The 23,593-nt window shown below is 51.3% G+C and overlaps 1 protein-coding gene and 1 pseudogene across 1 annotated transcript; one reads left to right on the forward strand and one right to left on the reverse strand.

Moving 5' to 3' along the window:
• Positions 1–6,065: 6,065 nt before the first annotated feature.
• LOC136787750 (olfactory receptor 14J1-like) lies at positions 6,066–6,650 on the reverse strand. Its single transcript, XM_066985068.1, has one exon. The coding sequence runs from the start codon at positions 6,648–6,650 to the stop codon at positions 6,066–6,068; it is 585 nt and encodes a 194-aa protein (XP_066841169.1).
• Positions 6,651–15,101: 8,451 nt separating this feature from the next.
• Positions 15,102–16,064, forward strand: LOC136787751 (olfactory receptor 14C36-like; annotated as a pseudogene).
• Positions 16,065–23,593: the final 7,529 nt, after the last annotated feature.

Genomic DNA, 23,593 nt, shown 5'->3' on the forward strand with positions numbered 1-23,593 from the left:
CTGGCCAGGAGAGATGTGTGATTTTGGGAGGGAACAGGGGCTTGACAAGAAGAAATTAACAATTTTGAAGAGGTAAGAGGGTTCACGTAATGTTCATTCTGCTGTAACACTGACTTAAACAGTCACATAAAGCCCTGCCCCTATTTTAACTAGTAACCTTAATCCCTAAACCTAAATGCTGCTCCACACCCTGACAGGAATTCACTACTCTAATGCCTGACCTCAAAGAATCCCGTGAAGCCAAAACTCAGCCCCTTACCTTTACACTTGTTCTCTTGCTCACCCTGATCCCTTCCCTTTACACTAGCATTAAAATGCTCTATTTAATCCTAGACAACTTCTTAACAGCGTGTTGTGGTTTAACCCGGCCGTCAGCTAAACACCACACAGCTGTTCGCTCACCCTCCCCCCTCCCTCTCTGAGATGGGGGAGAGAAACGGGAAAGTGAAGCCGGTGAGTTGAGATAAAGACAGTTTATTAAGACAGGAAAATAATAATAATAATAATAATAATAATAATAATAATAATAATAATAATAATAATAATAATAATAGTATTAATAATAATAATGTGTAAGAAAACAAGTGATGCACAATGCAATTGCTCACCACCCGCTGACCGATGCCCAGCCTATTCCCGAGCAGCCGGCCCCCCACCCCGGCCAGCAACCCCTATATATTGTTTAGCATGACGTCAGATGGTATGGAATACCCCTTTGGCCAGTTGGGGTCAGCTGTCCTGGGTCTGTCCCCTCCCAGCTCCTGCTGCACCCCCAGCCTGCTCGCTGGCAGGACAGAGCAAGAAGCCGAAAAGTCCTTGGCCTGGTGTAAACACTGCCCTGCAACAATTAAAACATCAGCATGTTATCAGCGCTCTTCTCATCCTAATCCAAAACAGAGCACCCTACCAGCTACTAGGAGGAAAATTAACTCTGTCCTAACTGAAACCAGGACACAGTGCTAAAGCAAACCCTAAAGCACAAAGTTTGCCCATAGCCTAACCAAACACCTGACACCCCAAGCAGAACACCAAACCCTCCCACTAAACAGTTGCTTAATCTCTAACCCAAAACCCCTGTTCCTGTGCATTAACCTCCTCACCTTAAACCCTCTCCTAAATCTTAACTCTGAGATCATGAAAGCCATCAGAAAGCTGATCCCAATGAGATGACTGATATGGGGAGGTCAGGAGAAGCATGGACAGGAGAGAAGTGAGATTTGGGGGAGGGAATAGGGGCTTGGCCAGCAGAAATTAAGGAATTTCTAGAGGTAAGAGGGTTCAGGTTATGCTGATGCTGCTGTAACAGTGACTTAAAACAGTCATGTGAGGCCCTTCCCCAGTTTCAATCAGTAACTTTAGTTCATAAATTGAAATGCCACCCCGCAGCCTGACACAAATCCACTACTCTTATGCGTGACCTCAAAGTATGCACTGAAGCCAAAACTCAGCCCATAGCCTCTTTCCCTTACCTTTACTCTCTTGCTTACCTTGATCCCTGCCCTTAGCACTAGCTTGTAATTTTTCTATTTAATCGTAGACTTCTAGGGTTAAACAACAAACAAAAACCTAAACGAAACCGTAAACCACAAAGCCTGCCCATCCCCTAAACACAGACATGACACCCCAAGCAGAACATCAAACCTGCCCACAAAACCTTTGCTTAATCTCTAACCCAGAATGGTGAGCCCTGGTCCCTAAACCCAAATGTAAAAAGTAACCAGACAAAGCCCTCGTTCCTGTGCATTAACCTCCTCGCCTTCAGCCTCTCACCTGACCCTTAACTTTAGGTGCTTGGCCCCTTGAGGCAGGGCAGGAACCATGAGGTTGCTGTGCAGTCACATGGCATTCAGAGATGGATGTGAGGGGCCATGGATCTGATCAGCTTGTGGGCCACAAGGAGGAGATGGGTGGGAATGCTCTGCTGAGCTCAGCTCTGCCTCAGGATCTCCTGCCCCAGCAGGAGGAAGGGGACTGGGGCAGTGACTGGGAGGTCACTTCTGTCTCTGCAGCTGATAGGGCAGCAGCAGGAACGTGTCACGCAAAGGGACTGTGAGGTCCCTTGTGTCTGGAGGTGGCAGGTCAGCCTTGGCTTCTCCCTGGGATGTGCACTTTGGGGCTGACATCTGCCAGTGGCCCTGCTAGGCCAGCAGAAGGCCCCTGCTTGGCATGCTGCCTGTGGGATCCCCTCTGCCTCCATCCCCAGGAGGACCCAGACACAAAGAAGGCCCGCACAGGGCTTGTCCTGTCCCTTCTGCTTGAGTCCAGGACTGGACAGCAGGAAGCACAAGGCTTGGCTGTGTCTAGCCAAGAAGCTGCAAGGCCAGCAGCAGGCCCAGGCCTTGGGAGATGCTGCTGAGGTGACTTCTGTGTGCTTGGCTGACAGGCCGCAAGGAGCCTGATGGGTTGGGATGCCTGCTTCAGGAGTGGTTTCCACCCTGATGGAGTTTTGTTTTGTTGTAGAGAAGAGCAGGAGAGAAAAAAACTGCCACAAGGTGCATCTTGGAAGGGTGGCACTGCCCACAAGGAGGAAGAAATGTCCCTCAAAGGGTCGTGCTGTGGTGCCATATGTCACCCAAAGGGTGTCTGTGATCAGACCATCGCTTTGTGTTTCAAGGAACAGCTGATGAGGCTTGATGAGACATTGGTGAAATGATGGAAAGTCCTGGATCAGAGTAAGGTGGTGGATAGAGATGGGCGTCTGCAGGCTTCAAGGAAATAGGGCAAAGTATGGGACAGCATAGGAAAGCCTGCAGAGGAGAAGGCAGAGGGTGCTGGCAAGAAGGCAAGGCCCCAACAGCCCTGACCTTTTTGTCCCTTTGCCTAGAGCTTCTGAGGAGACGAGATATAGTCATTGCAATGGGGCCTCACGGCTTCCTTCATACCCTGTGCAGGGGTGGGGAGCTGTCCTAATGAAGTTCTTGTCATGGCATCACAGTGCCCACCACATCATACAGACCCCAAGAAGAGCCCTGAGCCAGACGTGGGGATGCAGGATCTCCCCTCCCAGTGGCTGGGGTCAGGCCTTGGCCCTTCTGCTTCACCAAAACCAACCAAGACTTTTCTCAGCACAGCGCTTTGCTTGTCTGCAATCATGGCCTCCAATTATCTGCCCTAACAAGTCCCTGGGGAGGCTTTGTTAGGAACAGCCCACAGTGGGGCCCATTAATACTCTAAGTAACTTCAGCTTTTCCTTCTGACTTTACCTTCTCAAGCGGTTACATCATTCTCCTCTCAGTACCTGAGCTTCATAGACCGTGCACCAAAATACACCATGGAACTCATTAAAAGAGAGAAAGTCCTAAGCAGCTATAACTCTCCCACAGTGTTCTTAACGTCTTCAAGACTTGTGCAGCTAATTGGAGAGCTTTCATGGTATAGCTAAGGAGGAAGATTTCAAAGAGCACCTAATAGAAATCTTTCCTCATTTTAAAGGCTGAATTTTGTACCATTTCAGTGTAGAGCATCATTCTCCTATAGATACTGGTCTAGGTTTTCTCCTTTGGATCCCTGCCTAGTGTAGGAAGAGCAGGGTTTTTCCTATTGAAAAGCAAAGAATAGGAAACCATGCTGCAATTTTCAAAAAAAAAAACAACCAATGTTCGTGTTCCTCATTTTGTTGCCTCCAGTGATGTTATCCTTCCCATAAGGATGACTGTACATGATCTATTTTACACTGATTAATAGGAAATTTAAAATAATAGTGTTAATATTAACCCATATCATAGTAATTCAATGAGAAATGACGAGTTTCTCGCTAAGGAAACCATTAGACAGACTACTGAGAGATGGGCAAGCCGGAACTCACTGAAACTCAAAGCAGCAACTGGGTTGGTGAGAGCGGTCTGAAGAGCGGTCCAAGAGTAAGGGGAGGGCAAAGCAGGAGAACCATGGGAAGTGCATAGGTCCAGACAGGCAGCTGGCAAGGGGACATTCAGCAGGGTGTTGTGGTTTAACATGGTAGGCAGCTAAACACCACAGAGCTATCTCTGTAATCAAGTCAGGTTTTGTGCCTGGAAGATGAGGGAGCACACCATGATAGACAAAGCGATGACAATGCAAGTACAGGTGAACACCAGTATTTCTTCTCCTGCGAAGAATATACATCCTGAAAATTCACTTTTCTTCATGATAAAAATTATCATTCACATGAGATATTTAATGGAAGGGGTTGAATCGTTTGAGCTGATGAGTAGTTGCTTTATTAGTTAAGTACTAAAAAAAAATTACAGGGTATTCAGGCAGAGCTTTGCTGTCTGACAATAAGCATAAACAGGGAAAACCTCCTGTGGTCCCGTTGTGTTTGAGGCACTTCCCTGGACCAGCAGATGTCAGAAAAGACCTGCAGGAGACCGGAGCCCTTTGGGAAAATCCGGTGGAGCCAGGCAGAGTTCCCAGGGCACCTCCACTGTCAGCAATGTTCTTTGTCCCTGTAACTGCAGCCCAGCCCGGCCCAGGAAACCCCTTCAAAGACAACACCCTTCTTCAGTGGGTTCCTGGGACTGACCTAAATCTGAAATGGCCATTGGAAACCCGTGATGCTCTCCTTTATACCTACGAGACACTTGAACATCCGTTTCCCTTCCTGGGTCATCTTTAGCAAATTCTGGCTGAAAAAATCAAGTATAGCGTGCTTCAAAAGGCTGAGGCAGAACCCATCAGCTTGCCCCACTTTGGAAATAATCCCTATCCAGCTCAGGTTTTGAAAGTGAAAAATGTGAAATGACCCGTCAGGTCAATGCGCAGAGTAAGGGAAAGTCACACATATTGTGCTGGAGTGTCAGAAGGCAAAAAGCACTGCACTGTGCCTCAGAGTAATCAAGGAGACCTAATCCAGTTCATCTGTGAGATAAAGCAGAGTGAAGGACGTTGAGTTGTGTCCTAACATGAAGAAGGATGTACATGACTGGTGAAGGAACTCTCTTTTTGTGCCATCACCAATGCAAATTACACAAGAACTATATCAAATAAAGGTAAGCTGTCCCACCCTGGCCCTGTCACACCACGGGGCAGCGGAGGGACCTTTCTCACTTTCAGCCTCTTTTTCAGAGAGGCTTTGCCCTCTCCCTGCGCACCACGGGGCAGAGCCTGGCCCTGGATGCTCCGTGAGCGCCGTGCAGGTCGTGGCAGGCTGCGGTGAGGGGACAAATGCCCTGGGCCGCCTTCCTGCTCTGCCCAGGCCAGCAAGGGCCCCGAGCGGCCTCGTGTCCCCTGCCCCTGCAGCTCTGGGCTCCCTTCCCCAGCCCTGGCTCTGCAGCACCAAGCCCTGCTGGGAGCCCTCCCCTGCATGCTGCCACCGCTCCCTGACGCTGCTGGTGCCCTCTGCCGGGCACTGCCCAGCCCAGCCCAGCCCCTGCCCACCTCCCGGACTTTGCCTGGTCACCCAGTCTTGGCCCTTTCCTACAGTTCACTGAAGGCCTCTGAGACTTTTGTGCTGTGGCCTCGCTGTGTGTCCTGGCATTGCAGAGCTCCCATCAGCCCGTGCATCCTTTGGCTTGGCTTTACTGTGAAGACCCACTCGCTGCCCACCCAACACAAGGCACACGGCATCCCAGGAGAACCCTTAGGATATCCTGGTGGCTCCCGATACCTCCCTGATGCCGCCAGCCCTTTCACGTTTCAATCCCAGGAAGCTGCTTCTTGACCAGTCAGGGCCTCCAGGGGCACTGGGCATCCACCAGTGACGACTCAGTCCAGCCCTGACTCCCTCACCCAGCACCCCGTGCCCTCCATCCCCTGTGTCCAGGTGGCACCCAAGCACGAGAGTGAGGCCTTGATCATGGCATTCCCTGAGCGCCTTCTGCACTCCAGTTTGGGAAGAAGAGCCCTGAGCACTGAGCAACTTCACTTTTATTGACAAGATGCCACAATGGAGGTCAGGTGTCATTTAGGAATAAACACATTCAGAAAAATCCTCTGAGTCACACAGAGGGTTGGTCATCTGGAAAAGAGGATTGAAAGCAAATATTTATCTGTAAACAGAATTTTAAAGAATACGTACCTAAAGGTCAAAAATTGCCTGAGATTAACTGGAGATAAACTAGAAAAGGGAGATAGCCAATTGATTGCTAAGTAAATATTACCACTAGAATCATTTTCTTCAGTGTGTCTTTCAGGTCCTGGTTCCTCATGCTGTAGATGAGGGGGTTCACTGCTGGAGGTACTACTACATATAAAACTGCCAGCAGCAGGTCCAAGGATGGTGAGGAGATGGAGGGGGGTTTCAGGTAGGCAAACATGGCAGTGCTGACAAAGAGGGAGACCACAGCCAGGTGAGGGAGGCATGTGGAAAAGGCTTTGTGCCGGCCCTGCTCAGAGGGGATCCTCAGCACAGCCCTGAAGATCTGCACATAGGACAACACAATGAAAACAAAGCAACCAAATACCAAAGAAACACTAAACACAAGTGCCCCAACTTCCCTGAGGTAGGCGTCTGAGCAGGAGAGCTTGAGGATCTGGGGGATTTCACAGAAGAACTGGTCCACAGCATTGCCTTGGCAGAGGGGCAGGGAAAAGGTAGTGGCTGTGTGCAGGACAGCACTGAGAAAGCCACTGCCCCAGGCAGCTGCTGCCATCTGGGCACAAGCTCTGCTGCCCACGAGGCTCCCGTAGTGCAGGGGCTTGCAGACGGCCACATAGCGGTCGTAGGACATGCTGGTGAGAATGGAATACTCTGCTACAACGAAGAAGACAGAAAAGAAGACCTGTGCAGCACACCCTTGATAGGAGATGGCCCTGGTGTCCCAGAGGGCATTGGCCATGGCTTTGGGCAGAGTGGTGGAGATGGATCCCAGGTCGAGGAGGGCGAGGTTGAGGAGGAAGAAGTACATGGGGGTGTGGAGGCGGTGGTCGCAGGCTACGGCGGTGAGGATGAGGCCGTTGCCCAGGAGGGCAGCCAGGTAGATGCCCAGGAAGAGCCCGAAGTGCAGGAGCTGCAGCTCCTGCGTGTCTGCGAATGCCAGCAGGAGGAACTCGCTCACAGAGCTGCTGTTGGGCATTTGCTGGTTCTGGACATGGGGTTCTGACCAAGGAGGGAAAAGGCAGTAAGAAAATACAACAGAATTATCTGATAATATGTGATTCAGTTTCAGCCTCTTAACCACACATTATGCAGGTCCCTTTCATGACCTCTGACTGGGGCGTCCTGAGGCTGTCCCTGGAAGCAGGGCACTCTGCTGTGGGCAGTGTAGTTAACAGTCCTTACCTATAAAAAGAAGTAAAGAGGAACATGGAGTATTCTCAGATTAATTTAACTCTTGTTGTGAACAAATTTTTACTCCCAAGTCCCCTAATGGCAGAGAAGGGATGTGGCGATTTCTTTTCCTATACTGTCATTCCTGCTGCACTTCAAGTGAAACCTTGTGGATCCTCAGTGTCACAGATACTGTTCCTCTAGTGCAGAGTGTACTTCAGAGAGCACAGCCAGTCTGTCCATGAGTTCTGGTCTCAGCTGCCCCTTGCTGGTGGGAGAGGAGAGCAGCGATTGTCCCAGGGGGGTGCCTGAGCCCTCCCTCGCACAGCATTTCTGGCAGCAGCTCCCTCTCACCGCCTGCCCATGTCCCTGCCTGGAGCCAGATCAGTGTCAGATCAGTTAAATCCTGAGGGGAGCACAAACATGATGTTGGTGCAGTCTTTAAACTGAGGTGACTGTAGGGACTTTATGAATTTCATCGCTTCCATACTGAAATCTCAGTGCAATGCTCTAGGAGTTTCAGTCTCCTGTAAAATCCTGACAAATTACCATGAAACCTTCCTCCCCTGCACTGTAGTAACCTGAAAGCACAGACTATAGAAAAAATCTTACCCTTCAGGTAACCCCTGTCTTAGCCTTCCTCCTTAAATGTCCAATCATAAATGTCATTATCTAAAGCATTTTCTACTCATTTCTGGAGAAACAGAGAGACCCATCCCGACAGATGCTATCAGGCATCGGATGTGCCAGCTGTAGAAGACCCCTCTGGCAACCCCACCTGCATGGCCCTGCTGCCACAGACTCACGGTGCCAACAGCCTGCAGATCTGTCCTGCCACACGCTGCCCTCTGTTGCTGCGCTCCTCACTGCCTCCAAGCCCTCTCTCCTTCTCTCCTGTCCCCGTGCCAGCTGCGGTCAGAGCCCCCAGCCCTGCTGCGCTGTGCAGAGGAGCTGCTCCTGGGCACAGCTGTCTCTCTGCAGCGCTGCCCGCTTGCCACGAGCTCCCCTTGGGCCCAGGAGCCCGGCCCAGCTCAGCAGCAGAGCACCCGACCATGGCATCGCTTGCTCTGTGCCATTGGGCTCCCTCGAGGTGTCCCCAAGGCCTCAGGGCTGACAGCTCCCGAAGGCAGCAGGGTCTCCGCTGGGCTGTGGTGTCTGAAGCAGGCTGACATCATCGCCAACTGCTCCTCTTTGTAGAAGTCAGAGACTGATTTTTACAAGTGTGATTTGTGCTGTTGGACTGTGATTGTCAAATGTTGTGCTTTAACCCGTCAGCCACCTTAGCACCACACAGATGTTAGTTGACACCCACCTCCAAAAGATAATGGGTTGAAATAAAGGTAGTTTAAATGGACAGAAATTGAAGAGATAGTAATAACTTTAACAATACTACTAATAAATAATAATAATTTTTATTTTTTTATTATTATATGTATAAAGCAAGTGATGCACAATGCAATTGCTCATCACACACTGACCGATGCCCAACCTTTCCCCAAGCAGGGGTCCCCCTGAACCTGACCAGCCTGCTTTATGTTCTCCTGTGCAGGTCCCTTGACCTTACTTTGTTTTAGGGCAATACAAGCTTTCAGAAAGATTAGGACTATTTTCTTCCCTTTCTCAAATACTTCTTGAGCTGTGTTGCCCCATGTGATGATGACATCAATGTACTGGAGGTGTTCAGGAGCTTCCCTGTGTTCCAGGGCAGTCTGGATCAGCCCATGGCAAATGGTAGGGCTGTGTTTCTACCCCTGGCGCAGTCCATTCCAGGTGGACAGGACGCCCCTCCAACTGAAAGCAAAGTGTGGCCTTCACACTGCTGCCAAAGGGATGGAGAAAAATGCATTAGCAGTATTAATTGTGGCATAGCGCTTGGCTGCCTTTGACTGCAGTTCGTACTGAATGAAGTTCTAGCATGCCCAGCACAGTAGTACTCAGCGGTGGTGTGACTTCATTCAGGCACAGAAGCCCACCGTTCTCTTCCACTCACCATTAGAATTTTGCACTGTCCGTATGGGACTACTAAAGGGTGAGCAAGTGTTGCTGATCACCCCTTGGCTCTGCAGTCAATGAACCAGCTCATGCATGGGAATCAGGGAGTCTCTGTGAGTGCAGTACTGCCTCAGGTGCGCTGTTGTGGTAGCGATTGGCACCTGCTGCCCATTGGCCATCAGCACCTGCACAGCAGAAGGGTCCTGTGAGAGAGTGGGCAAGGTAGACAACTGTTTGATGTTCTCCGTCTCCAAGGCAGTTATGCCAAAAGCCCACCAATACCCTTGTGGATCTTTGAAGTACCCCCTCCTGAAGTAGTCTATGTTAAGGTTGCACAGAGCCTCCAGGCCAGTCCCAATGGGTTGCTTTTGCCATTCCTTCCCAGTTAGGCTCACTTCAGCCTCCAGTACAGTTAACTCTTGGGTTTTATGTGCCAGGCCAGTACTCCTCAGAGTCCAATACACGCGATTGTCCCCTTCCTCCTCCTGGATGGAGGCTGGGCCCCTCTAGTCCTGCTCATAGTATTCATTACTCTGTTTGGAGGACTGTCTGCTAGAAACTGGAGCAGTAATTTTCTCAGAAGAACCACTTTTTTGCAAATGCTTTTCCTTGCGCTTCATGTATCCATGCCTCTAGGGTGGAGGTAGGGCAGATTTTTGCATCCTGTTTTCTCATGGCCTTTTTGTGGTCACACAGTAAAAAGCCACAGGGTGGCACATAGTATGCACGCACTATATCAACTTTCTTGAGCAGAGGGATGCTTACACCTGATAGGTGAGCTATTGGTTCGTGCAGGTGGGGAGGAAGATGTATCCTCTTGTAGTTCTAGCATCTCGTGAGAAAGTTTCTCTCAGGATGAGATGCAGGCCCATAGGGAAGAAGAGAGACTTTCTTTGTAATGCCAGAGTTGGCTAGTTGGCTAGCTGATTCATCCACGTGAGTTCATCTTGGTCTTTCCAGGTCAATGTGTTGGCATATGCTGATGGTGTGCTCTGTATAAACTTCTGCCACATGGGTCGTGTGCACTTGTCTTCATCTGGATCTTTGGATAGATGTTCATTTTCTAGGTTTCTACAAATGGCATTCAGCATGGCTAATTCCCTCAGGTACTGGATACCCCTCTGCATGTTGGTCCACTTTCCTGGTTGACATACAAGATCTTCCTTCAAGGGATACCTTTCCTTGACGCCTGACAGGATTAAGTTTCTTGTGCCCTTTTGCAATGGTTTTGTCAATCACCCCTTCCTTAGGGGGGGATCCAAGCTGCTTGGCTTCCCTGCCCTCTAATTGCAGGCTATTGGCCCTGTTCTCCCAGCACTGGAGCAGCCAGGTGACAGTGTGCTCATCAAGATGATGGCTGAAATCTTTTCCCTTATCTCATAGCTTACCCTGGGATAGGGATCACTTGGTTTCTGATGCTTAGATGATCTCTTCTTCTTTGTCATCCTGCTTCCATGGTGGACTTTCTTTGGAGAAACCTGCCTTATCTTCTTCTTCCTCCTTTCTTCTCTGGGTAGGAGTTTTTTTCCTTTCTAAAGAAAAACTGACTTCCACACCCATTGTTTTCTCTTGCATAAAGAGGCAACCAATAGTGGCACAGGCTGGTTCTCTGGCCCAGCCATGGGGCCCATTTCAGGGGCTGGAGTGGCTGCAGGGCCCATCACAGGAGTTGTTCTGGCTGCAGGGCCTTTCAGAGCAGTTGGAGTGGCTTCAGGGCCTATCACAGGTTTTGGAGTGGCTCTAGGGCCTGTCACAGGGGTCGGTTTAACTTTGGGCCCATCTCAGGAGCTGGAGCGCTTGCAGGGCCTGCTGCAGGGTTTGGGGTGGCTGCTGGGCCCTTCACAAGGGTTGGAGTGGCTGCTGAGCCTGCCACAGGGGCTGGCGTGTGCCTGCAGGAAAAGTCACAGGGGTTGGGGAGGTGTTGACTGTGGCTTGTTAAGCATGGGGCAAGGCCCAGCACACTGCAGTGATTTGTGTCTCTTTGCAATTACCAGGGTGATGACACACAGTTTTCACATTTTTTTTCGGATTCTGCACTTCTGCACTTGCTCAGAGGTGAAGTTCCAAAGCACTGGAGGTGCCCCCTGCTCTAGGTGCCTGCCCAGATCCTCCCACACTCCCTGCCAATCCTCAATCTCCTGCCTCTGGACACATCTCTGGATGGCATGCTTAAGTAGTTCTATGACATTAAACAAAAGCTGAAACACATTCAGGAGACATAACAATAGGAACATGCTGGTTTGACCATCCCAAGGATATTCAAAACTTTGAAGAGCTACTGTAATTGGCCTGTGGGAAAAGGGGGAGGTGAAGGAGAAAGGGAGAGTGAACCAGTGGGGAAAAGTGTCCTCCCCTTGTCTCCCCCATGGCTTGGTTTCCTGAGGAGAAAAGGTCAAGATTGTAATTCTTAATAGTTTCTGAGAGATGGCTCCCAAGGTATGGAGGTAATGGCAATGCTGAGTACAAGTACCAGATTAGTTTCATGACCAGGAATTTTATCATATCACAAGCCAGTGTTACACGATACAACAAAAGAATAAACTTGAAGCAGCCATCAGAAAAGATAAACAGCATGACAGGGGAGACATACAGGAAGTCATGTGCTATACAACACAGTTCTGAAATCGAGCACAACAGACCTGAGATTAAAAAAAAAAAAAAAAAAAGAAGAAAGAAAATCATCTTTGTGATCAGCAACTATTAAAATCAACTCATGCTTATAAAGGCTTTCTTTTAACATGCTGTGGTGAGATCTGTCATTGGCTGAAACTTTGTGCTCCATGTCGGACACCAAAAAGAGCGTGGTTTAACGCAGCAGGCAGCTCAGCACCACACAGCCATTCCCTCACACACACACCCTGCTACGCCCCCAGCGGATGCAGGAGAGAATGAGGAGGGGGAAAAAAATAAATAATAATAATCATGGGTTGAGATAAAGACAGTTTAATAGGCCATAAAGGGAAGACAAATAATACGAAGAATGATGACGATGACCGTGATGGTGATTGCCTGTCCCGCAGCAGTGGTACCCCCTACCCTGGCCAGCCACCCCATATTGATTGTTCAGCATGACGGCTGCGGTATGGAACATCCCTTTGGCCACTTGGGGTCAGCTGTCCTGCTTCTGTCCCCCCCAGCTCCTCAGGCACCCCCAGCCCTCCACTGCTGGGCAACAACTAAGCCATCAGTGTGTGATCATCATTCTTCTCATGCTAAATGCAAAACACAGCATCATACCAGCTACTAGGAGGAAAATTAACTTGATTCTAGCCAACATCAGAACACCCACAGACCAATGGCATGATATCTCTGTGTGTATATCAAAAGAGAAAAGGTGGTAGTGAATAATTAGAAAGTACTGGAGCTGAGCACGATGCAGATGGTGTGGAATATGGGGTGGATATTGTCCTCGTTGTGGCTGGGATAGACTCAATTTTCTTTCTATTAGCTGGTATGGTGCAGTGTTTGTATATAGGACACAGCTCTAGATGAAATAACAGCATGCATAAGAAGAAAGAAGAGAAAAAAAGGAATCTCGCATCTTTCCATCCCGTACCCTTCTGTGATTCTGTGCTCTAATTCCATTAAACTAATTACTCCTCTATTGTCCAAACTGTCCTGCAAACTCCTACTGCTGTTACCTCGTGAAAGACAGCACAATCAGGGTGAGCCATCTGCCTGTAGACATTAACAGCTGACAGAATGGAGCATTTGTCCAGGCAAAACTTGAGAAACTGCAGGATTTGGCCTACAGAAACCTCTTGACAGTTACAGGGAGAAGAGCCCAGTCCTGCACCAGAGGAAGAGGAACCCCACAAATCAGGGCAGACTGGGACCCTGCTGAGGGAACAGTGCCCAGGAGGAGGAGGGCCTGGGCACCACGAGGGATGCCATACGAGCAGTGGTGCTGCTCACCAGGAACCAGGCCAAGTTCCACCAGGGCTGCCTTATGAGGAGCATGGCCACCAAGAAAATCTGAGTTATCAGACTCAGCTCAGATCCGGTGTGACACCGCACAGATAAGGGTCTACAACCAGCAGGGAAAGAGGTGAAGGTCTGGGAGTCCCTAGGACAGGCTTGTGTGGAGAGCAGCAAGGGCTGTGACAAGGCAGCAAGTCACAACAGGACCCAGGGCTTTGGGTCCATGGCTCTGGCTGTTGTCTCTGCCACTGAGGCCTTGGAGGAGACAGCTTCTCGGTAAAGCACCAGGGCCTCATTGCCTCCTCGCCCCCACACATGAACCAGGCAGGGCTCGTACCCTTCTCCTGCACTTGCCCATGCACATCCCCATCTCCTCCTGCCCCACGAAGAGCCCTGAGCAGTGTGTGAAGGGAAAGGATCTCCCTTCCCAGGGGCTGGGGGTCAAGGCCTGGTCCTTGTGCTTGCTGAAACACATCCAGTTTGGAAAAGTGACATCAGGGTCACCTTCACACTGCCTTTGTCTCCTTGTCCTCATTGCCTCCAATGCTCTGCTCTAACGAGCTCCAAGGGAGGCTGTGTCAGTGCTGGCCCTCAGGGGGACACTGCAGGAAACTTGCCTCTGACTTGGACTTGTTGAGAGATGGCTTCAATTGTCTCTCAGTGCCTGAGGTTCGTGGGCTCCTCAGCAGAGCCCCCCGAGGGGGGATTCCAATGCCTTGGGCTGGGCGTCTGGTGCTGAGCTGGGCCGGGCTCGTGGGACAGAGAGAGCTCGTGGCAAGAGGGCCGTGGTGCAGAGAGACAGCTGTGCCCAGGAGCAGCTCCTGTGCACAGCGCAGCACGGCTGGGGGCTCTGACCGCAGCTGGCACGGGGACAGGAGAGAAGGAGAGAGGGCTTGGAGGCAGTGAGGAGCGCAGCAACAGAGGACAGCATGTGGCAGGACAGACCTGCAGGCTCTTGGCACCGTGAGTCCCTGGCAGCAGGGCCATGCAGGTGGGGTTGCCAGAGGGGTCTTCTACAGCTGGCACATCCGATGGCTGATAGCAGCTGTCAGGGTTGGTCTCTCTGTTTTTTCAGCGAGTAGAAGATGCTGTAGAGAATGGCATTTAGAAGGGGGCATTTCAAGAATACTGAGGTTTGGTTTATCTGAAGGGAGAAGCTTTTTTGGATTCTGTGCTTTCAGATTCCTTCAGTGGAGGGGAATCTGAGTGAATCTGAGCACAGAGCTTGTGGGATGGGTCTGTGAGCATGGACAGGGAGGAGATGTGGGGACATAGAAGGAGCTCCCAGCAGAAGCACAGGCAGGCAGCAGGGACATGGGCAGGCGGTGAGAGGGAGCTGCTGCCAGAAATGCTGTGCGAGGGAGGGCTCAGGCACCTCCCTGCCAGCCCCTGCAGGGCAGGCGCCTTCCCTGGGACACCCCCTGCTCTCCTCTGCCACCAGCACAGCCTCTGCCCTCAAGCCCCCGCTGTCCCCAGCAGGAGCTGCCTCCTCTGCAGGCAGAGCTGCAGCACAGGAGGGTGTGCTGAGTGTCCGTCTGTCCCTCCCTGGCCTTGCCTCCCCTGGCAGCAGCACGCTGCCATTCCTCCTGGCTTCTCCACCTGGCCGTGCTGCTGCTGCTCTTGTTCCCAGGCTGCCTGGGGATGGGGGTTTCACATGCCCATGGAGTGAGCCCTCGGGGTGCTTGGGGGAAGGGGAGTACGGGGACAGGGTGAGGGGTCTGGAGATGGGCACTTGGAGCCTGGATTCCTCTGCCCTCAGCAGCGTTCAAGCTCTTCTCAGGAGAACCTCCTTAGTGCAATTGTCCTGCAGTCAAAGAGATGCGCGCACAGAGCAGCTGAATCCAATGTGGGAAAGGGCTCTGCCAACTGTCTGTGTGCAACTGGGCAAGTGCTTTGAGGGGCCTAATTAAGAAATTGAAATGGTTTTTCTCAGATAACTCTCATATGTTATTACTGTATTTCTGTTCCTTTGGCAGGACCCCATGCCCAGAAGCAGGAAATGCCCAACATCAGCTCTGTGAGCGAGTTCCTCCTGCTGGCATTCGCAGACACGCGGGAGCTGCAGCTCCTGCACTTCGGGCTCTTCCTGGGCATCTACCTGGCTGCCCTCCTGGGCAACGGCCTCATCCTCACCGCCGTAGCCTGCGACCACCGCCTCCACACCCCCATGGACTTCTTCCTCCTCAACCTCGCCCTCCTCGACCTGGGATCCATCTCCACCACTCTCCCCAAAGCCATGGCCAATGCCCTCTGGGACACCAGGACCATCTCCTATCAAGGATGTGCTGCGCAGGTCTTCTTTTCTGTCTTCTTGCTTGGAGCAGAGTATTCCCTTCTCACCATCATGTCCTACGACCGCTACGTTGCCATCTGCAAGCCCCTGCACTACGGGAGCCTCGTGGGCAGCAGAGCTTGTGCCCAGATGGCAGCAGCTGCCTGGGGCAGTGGCTTTCTCAGTGCTGTCCTGCACACGGCCACTACCTTTTCCCTGCCCCTCTGCCAAGGCAATGCTGTGGACCAGTTCTTCTGTGAAATCCCCCAGATCCTCAAGCTCTCCTGCTGAGACGCCTACCTCAGGGAAGTTGGGGCACTTGTGTTTAGTGTTTCTTTAGTCTTTGGTTGTTTTGTTTTCATTGTGCTGTCCTATGTGCAGATCTTCAGGGCAGTGCTGAGGATGCCCTCTGAGCAGGGCCGGCACAAAGTCTTTTCCACGTGCCTCCCTCACCTGGCTGTGGTCTCTATGACTGTTAGCACTGGCTTGTTTGGCTACCTGAAGCCTCCCTCCATCACCTCCCAATCCGTGGACCTGGTGGTGGCAGTTCTGTACTCGGTGGTGCCTCCAGCAGTGAACCCCCTCATCTACAGCATGAGGAACAAGGAGCTCAAGAATGCACTGTGGAAATTAATGACTAGATTTTTTTCGGAAGCAATAAATTTCCATTCTAGCTCTGCAGTTGACTAATAATGTCAATGACTACAAGAACTAATATTATATATATATAATTATATTTGTGTGTGTTTGTTTATTTATGAGTGTTTTCATTACAAGACTTTCTTTGTTTTAATACGTCTAAAGTTGCCCAGTAAAATGATATGATTCATCTCATTTCTTTTACAGTATTTACCTGTCGAGTATAGCTCAGAGATTCTGTATATGAGGAGCCAGGCCCTCTGTAAATTTAAATAAAAAAAAGGAGCCCGTTGTTCCACTTCCATTTCAGTATGTACGTGTTGAATGTATATACTGAGACTCTGTACATGAGGAGAACCGTCTCTCTGTGAACATAAACAAAGTGAAGGAGCCTGCACTGCCTTCCTTGTGTGACGTCCTTCCTCTGAGAGCTGCTCTGGCTCTGCAGGGGCAGTGCCATGTGCAGGGCTGCAGAGGAAAAGAGTCCCATCCCAGCAGCACGGGCAGGGAGCACGAGCGCTTGGGGCATGCCGAGCTGCTCTCTTGCCACTGCCCCCCTCTGGTGCTGAGCCCTGCTGGTGGGGTCAGGCCCGGCTGCTCCTGTAGCTTGGTGCCAGTGCTGCTGTGGGGCTGTGCTGGGACTGCAGGCAGGGGCAGGCAGTGGGCACGGCAGTGGCACAGCCGGCCTGCGCTGCAGCACTTCCCTCCTAAGGGGGGAGCTCCTCCAAGGTGGACTGACCACAGCTCAAGGGCTCAATCTGCTGTGAGCAGGCAGAGGAGAGCTCTGCAGCCCCAGGGCACGCAGCAGCCCCAGCCAAGGAGCCTGGTGAGTGATTTGACTGCAAGGTCCCTCCTGCCCTAGCACCTCCCAGAACTGGCACGGCCCTGGCTCCTGTGTGTCAGAGAGGCTGGGAGCCCAGGAGCTGTGCCATGGGCTGGAAGGATCACAACCAGATCACTTCTACCTGGGCAGATTCTGGGCCAAAAAGGGGGTGTTTTGTAGGTGTGGTATTATGAGCTCAGTGGTGCCTCAGAAGCTCCAAGTCCAGCAGGAAGCTGATGGCTGTTAAATGGCCTGTGAGGTGACTTTTTTCTGAAGCAGCTAACAGGTCATCCCTTGACTCCTGGCTGGGATCTGTGCCTTTAGGCTCACATCTGCTGGTCTCCATGATAGGCCAGCAGAAGGCACCTGCTCTGCACACAGTTTGTGAGATCCTCTCTTCCTACGTAGCTGGTAGGCCCCATAGAGGAAGGGGTCTTGAGTAGGTGTTGTTATGTCAGAGGTTTCAGCTTTTGCCTGAACTCGTCCTTCAACGCTGCTTTTGCGGTGGTGCAGAGCTGCTGGGCACATTGTGCAGGGTGCTCCTACAGCCTTTGTGTCCTTCTCCGTGCTGGCTTTGGAGCTGCTACTTTCTCAGGAGCAGAGTAGCCAACCGAGGTGGGACAGATACTCTGAGTTCATGAAAGCCATCAGAAAGCTGCCCCTAAGAAGATGACTGATATGGGGAAGTCAGGAGAAGCCTGGCCAGGAGAGATGTGAGATTTGGGGGAGGGAAGAGGAGCTTGGCCAGCAGAAGCTAATGATTTTGGAGAGGTAAGAATGCTCAGGTAATGTTGATCCTGCAGTAAAGCTGACTTAAAGCAGACATGTGAGGCCCTTACCTTATTTTAACCTGTAACATTAATACCTAAATCTATATGCCACTCCACACCCTGACAGGAGTCCACTGCTCTAATTTTTGACCACAATATCCCCTGAAGCAAAGATAAGTCCATAAGACGTTTCCCTTACCTTCACACGCTTGCTCACCCTGATCCCTGCCTTTAACACAAGCATTAAAATGCTCTATTTAACCCAAGTCTTCTTGCAGACCTAAACAAAACGCTAAACCAAAGAGATTGCACATACTCTAACCACAGACCTGACAACCCAAGCACAACACCAAACCCTCCCACTCAATATTTGCTTAAGCTCTCACCCAGAAATGTTCACCGCAGTCCCTAATGCCATATCTGAACAACTAACATCCAAACCCTGTCCTCCTGTGCATTAACCTCCTCACCTTCAACCCCTCTCCTAACCCTTAACGTTACGTTCTTGTTCCCTTGGAGCAGGGCAGGAACCATGAGGTTGCCATGCAGTACCATTGTGTTCACTGATGAGTGTGAGGGGCCATGGATCTGATGAGCTTGTGGGCCACAAGGAGGAGATGGGTGGGAATGCTCTGCTAAGCTCAGCTCTGCCTCAGGATCTCCTGCCCCAGCAGGAGGAATGGGACTGGGGCAGTGACTGGGAGGTCACTTCTGTCTCTGCAGCTGATAGGGCAGCAGCAGGAACGTGTCACGCAAAGGGACTGTGAGGTCCCTTGTGTCTGGAGGTGGCAGGTCAGCCTTGGCTTCTCCCTGGGATCGGCACTTTGGGGCTGACATCTGCCAGTGGCCCTGCTAGGCCAGCAGAAGGCCCCTGCTTGGCATGCTGCCTGTGGGATCCCCTCTGCCTCCATCCCCAGGAGGACCCAGACACAAAGAAGGCCCGCAGAGGGCTTGTCCTGTCCCTTCTGCTTGAGTCCAGGACTGGACAGCAGGAGGCACAAGGCTTGGCTGCGTCTAGCCAAGAAGCTGCAAGGCCAGCAGCAGGCCCAGGGCTTGGAAGATGCTGGTGAGGTGACTTCTGTCTGCTTGGCTGACAGGCCGCAAGGAGCCTGATGGGTTGGGATGCCTGCTTCAGGAGAGGTTTCCACCCTGATGGAGTTTTCTTTGGTAGTAGGAAAGAGCAGGAGAGAGAAACTGCCACAAGGTGCACCTTGGGGGGGTGTCACTGGCCACGAGGAGGAAGAAATGTCCCTCAAAGAGTAATGCTGTGGTGCCAGAGGTCACCGAAAGATTAGACCCTAGCTTTGTGTTTCAAGGAACAGCTGAGGGTTGACGAGACATGGGTGAGATGATGGAAATGCCGGGATGAGAGCAAGGCGGTGAACAGAGATGGGCGTCTGCAGACTTCAAGGAAATAGGGCAAAGCGTGGGACAGCATAGGAAAGGCTGCAGAGGAGAAGGCAGAGGGTGCTGGCAAGAAGGGAAGGCCCCAATAGCCCTGACGTTTTTGTCCCTTTGGCTAGAGCTTCTGAGGAGACGAGATAGAGTCATTGCAATGGAGCCTCTTTGCTTCCTTGATACCCTGTGCAGGGGTGGGGAGGTGTCCTAATGAAGTTCTTCTCGTGGCATCACACTGCCAACCACATCATACAGACCCCAAGAAGAGCCCTGAGCCAGACGTGGGGGTGCAGGATCTCCCCTCCCAGGGGCTGGGGTCATGCCTTGGCCCTTCTGCTTCACCAAAACCAACCAAGACTTTTCTCAGCACAGCGCTTTGCCTGTCTGCAATCATGGCCTCCAATTATCTGCCCTAACAAGTCCCTGGGGAGGCTTTGTTAGGAACAGCCCTCAGTGGGGCCCATTAATACTCCAAGTCACTTCAACTTTTCCTTCTGACTTTACCTTCTCAAGCAGTTACATCATTCTCCTTCATATACTGAGCACCAAAATAAAGCATGGAACTCATTAAAATGCAGAACGTCCTAAGCAGACATATCTCTCCCATAATTTTCTTCACGTCTTCAAGACTTGTACGGCTAATTGGAGAGCTTTCATGGTGTAGTTAAGGAGGAAGATTTCAAAGAGCATCTAATAGAAATCTTTCCTCATTTTAAAGGCTGAATTTTGTTGCATTTCAGTTTGGAGCATCATTTTCCAATAGATAGTGGTCTAGGGTTACTCCTTCGAAGCCCTGCTTAGGTAAGAAGAGTAGGGTTTTTTCTATTAAAAAAAAACCAAACAAAAAAAAAAACACAGGAAATCATGTTGCAATTTAAAAAAAAAAAAAAAAAAGAACAAAGTTCAAGTTCTTCATTTTGTTGCCTCCAGTGACGTTTACCTTCCCAAAAGGATGATGGTACTTGATGTATTTTACACTGATTAATAGAAAATTTAAAATCATAGTGTTAGTATTAATCCATATCTTACTAATTCAATGATAAATGATGAGTTTCTTGCTAAGGAAACCATTAGACAGACTGCTGAGGGATGGGCGAGCTGGAACTCACTGAAACTCAAAGCAGCAACTGAGTTGGTGAGGGCGGTCTGAATGATCAAAGAGGAAGGGGAGGGCAAACCAGGAGAACCATGGGAAGTGCATAGGTCCAGACAAGCAGCTGGAAAGGCGGCATTCAGCAGGGTCTTTGTAATGAAGACGGCTTTTGAGCCTGGAAGATGAGGGAGCACACCATGAGAGACAAAGCGATGACAATGCAAGTACAGGTGAACATCAGTATTTCTCCTCCTGTAATGAATACACATCCTGAAAATTAACATTTCATCATGATAGAAATTATCATTCACGTGAGACATTTAATGGAATGGGTTGAATCAGCTGAGCTGAAGAGTAGTTGCTTTATTAGTTAAGTACTAAAAAAATTACGGGGTATTGAGGCAGAGCTTTGCTGTCTGACCATAAGCATAACCAGTGAAAACCTCCTGTGGCCCCATTGTGTTTGAGGCACTTCCCTGGACTAGCAGATGTCAGATAAGACCTGCAGGAGACCGGAGTCCTTTGGGAAAATCAGGTGGAGCCAGGTGGAATTCCCAGGGCACCTCCACTGTCAGCAGTGGTCTTTGTCCCTGTAACTGCAGCCCAGCCCAGCACAGGAAACCCCTTCAAAGACAAACCCCTTCTTCAGTGGGTTCCTGGGATTGACCTAGATTTGAAATGGCCTTTGGAAACCTGAGATACTTTCCCTTATTCGTACTAGACACCAAAACATCCATTTACCGTCCTGGGTCATCTTTAGCAAACTCAGGATGAAAAACTCAAGTATAGCATGCTTCAAATGGCTGAGGCAGAACCCATCAGCTTGCCCCACTTTGGGGAATCATCCCCTTCCAACTAGGGATATGAAAGTGAAAAATGTGAAATGACCCGTCAGGTCAATGCACAGAGTAAGGGAAAGTCACACATATTGTGCTGGAGTGTCAGAAGGCAAAAAATACTGCACTGTGCCTCAGAGTAATCAAGGAGACCTAATCCCGTTCATCTGTGAGATGAAGCAGAGTGAAGGACGTTGAGTTGTGTCCTATAATGAAGAAGGATGTACATCACTGGTGAAGGAGCTGTCTTTTTGTGCCATCACCAATGCAAATTACACAAGAACTACATCAAATAAAGGTCAGCTGTCCCACCCTGGCCCTGTCACACCACGGGGCAGCGGAGGGACCTTTTTCAGTTTCAGCCTCTTTTTCAGAGAGGCTTTGCCCTCTCCCTGCGCACCACGGGGCAGAGCCTGGCCCTGGACGCTCCGTGAGCGCCGTGCAGGTCGTGGTAGGCTGCGGTGAGGGGACGAATGCCCTGGGCCCCCTTCCTGCTCTGCCCAGGCCAGCAAGGGCCCCGAGCGGCCTCGTGTCCCCTGCCCCTGCAGCTCTGGGCTCCCTTCCCCAGCCCTGGCTCTGCAGCACCAAGCCCTGCTGGGAGCCCTCCCCTGCATGCTGCCACCGCTCCCTGACGCTGCTGGTGCCCTCTGCCGGGCACTGCCCAGCCCAGCCCAGCCCCTGCCCACCTCTCCCCACCTCCCGGACCTCTCCCCAGCCCAGCAGCCCAGGCTGGGTTGACCCCAGGGCAGTGCCCACCGCAGGCTGCTGCAGGGCTCTGGGCACGGCCAGCACAGCCCCAGCCCCTCGCAAGGCACCGCAGCTGCTGGCACAAAGGCGGCTCTGGGCCTCCCCAGCAGCCCCCGCGCTGGGGCCAGCCACAGCTCAGGAGATGGAGGGCCGTGAAGCTGCAGGAGCCCTGCTCTCCTGCCTGGGACATCCCCAGCACAGAGTGCCTGTGCCCCGCAGGGCCAGCCCCGCTCCCCAGGCCAGCACAAGAGGCCTGGCCCAGGCACAGAGCAGCTCCAGGTTCCTCTCCAGGATGCCATTTGCCATCAGACCCAGCACCACTGGGACAGTCCCAAGCAGATAATTCAAGGGCCAGTTATTGTTTGCTGGGCCATAGGCAAGCAAGAAGGCAGCTCCCAGTCCAGCCCTTGGTCCTTCACTGATCACTCTGGGGTTCTGATCCATTGTGAGGCCCAGAAAAGCAAGAGGTCTGTTCAGGAAGCAGCTCCTTGGGTGTATTCCTGAAACACGTTTGCAAGAGGCATGCAGAGAGATTGAAGAGATGCTAATGTAGGGATAACAGGACTGTCACCAACATACATGAGATCTCAGGGCTTACCCAAATACAAGAAGCACAATGTGGAAGCCAGAAGAGAGCAGCAGTGAAAAGGCCACGTCCTGCTGCTGGCCATGGCCATGGCTCCAGGGAAGCAGCAGCCCCGACCCGAAGGCAGCAGAGAGGCAGAGCCCAGCGGGCAGTGAGGGGCAGCCGCGAGGGCCAGCGGGGCTGCTCCTCCCTGTGGCAGCTGGGCTCTGGGCCCTGAGCCCCTCCTGCGTGCTGGGGCTGCTCCCCCAGCTCCAGAAAAGATGGGAAGGGATGGATGCTGAGACCAATGAATTTCTGCTCAACTCTTTTTTGTCTTTATCTAAACGGGAAGCCCACTTCCATAAGTACATGAGATACTTGGTTCAAAACTAAAATAGAATGATAAACACCTAGGATAGTAAGTAGATCATTACTGAAAGAAAATCACAAGGTTCAGAAAATAGTTTAAAAGTGAAGTAAGACTGTTCCAACACATTAAGAGAAAAGAAAAAAAAATCGTGTCCTGTTAGGACTTTGCCCCGATTCTTAATGATGAATAAATGTATCCAAAGAGTTTCCTCAATGCGTCCTTGAGCTCCTTGTTTCTCATGCTGTAGATGAGGGGATTCATGGCAGCAGGAACCACCGAGTACAGAACTGCCACAACCAGGTCCAGGGATGGGGAGGAGATGGAGGGGGGCTTCAGGTAGGCAAACATGCCAGTACTGATAAACACGGAGACCACGGCCAGGTGAGGGAGGCACGTGGAAAAGGCTTTGTGCTGGCCCTGCTCAGAGGGCATCCTCAGCACAGCCCTGAATATCTGCACGTAGGACAGCATAATGAAAACAAAACAGCCAAATGCTAAACAGACACTAACTACATTAAGCCCAACCTCCCTGAGGAATGACTCTGAGCAGGAGAGCTTGAGGATCTGAGGAAGCTCACAGAAGAACTGATCAAGCTCATTACCTTGGCAGAGGGGCAGAGAAAATGTAGTGGCCGTGTGCAGGACAGCATTGAGAAAGCCACTGCACCAGGCAGCTGCTGCCATCTGGGCACAAGCTCTGCTGCCCACGAGGCTCCCGTAGTGCAGGGGCTTGCAGATGGCAACGTAGCGGTCATAGGACATGACGGTGAGAATGGAATATTCTGCTGATATGAAGAAGACAAAGAAAAAGACCTGTGCAGCACATCCCTGATAGGAGATGGCCCTGGTGTCCCAGAGGGCATTGGCCATGGCTTTGGGGAGAGTGGTGGAGATGCAGCCCAGATCGAGGAGGGCGAGGTTGAGGAGGAAGAAGTCCATGGGGGTGTGGAGGCGGTGGTCGCAGGCTACGGCGGTGAG

Source organism: Anser cygnoides, chromosome 30 (assembly GCF_040182565.1).
Source record: "Anser cygnoides isolate HZ-2024a breed goose chromosome 30, Taihu_goose_T2T_genome, whole genome shotgun sequence".
Classification (NCBI taxonomy): domain Eukaryota; kingdom Metazoa; phylum Chordata; class Aves; order Anseriformes; family Anatidae; genus Anser; species Anser cygnoides.

What these genes read in the sequence shown, in the direction of transcription:
- LOC136787750 (XM_066985068.1), bottom strand. Translation starts at nt 6,650, where the DNA reads ATGTCCTACGACCGCTATGTGGCCGTCTGCAAGCCCCTGCACTACGGG.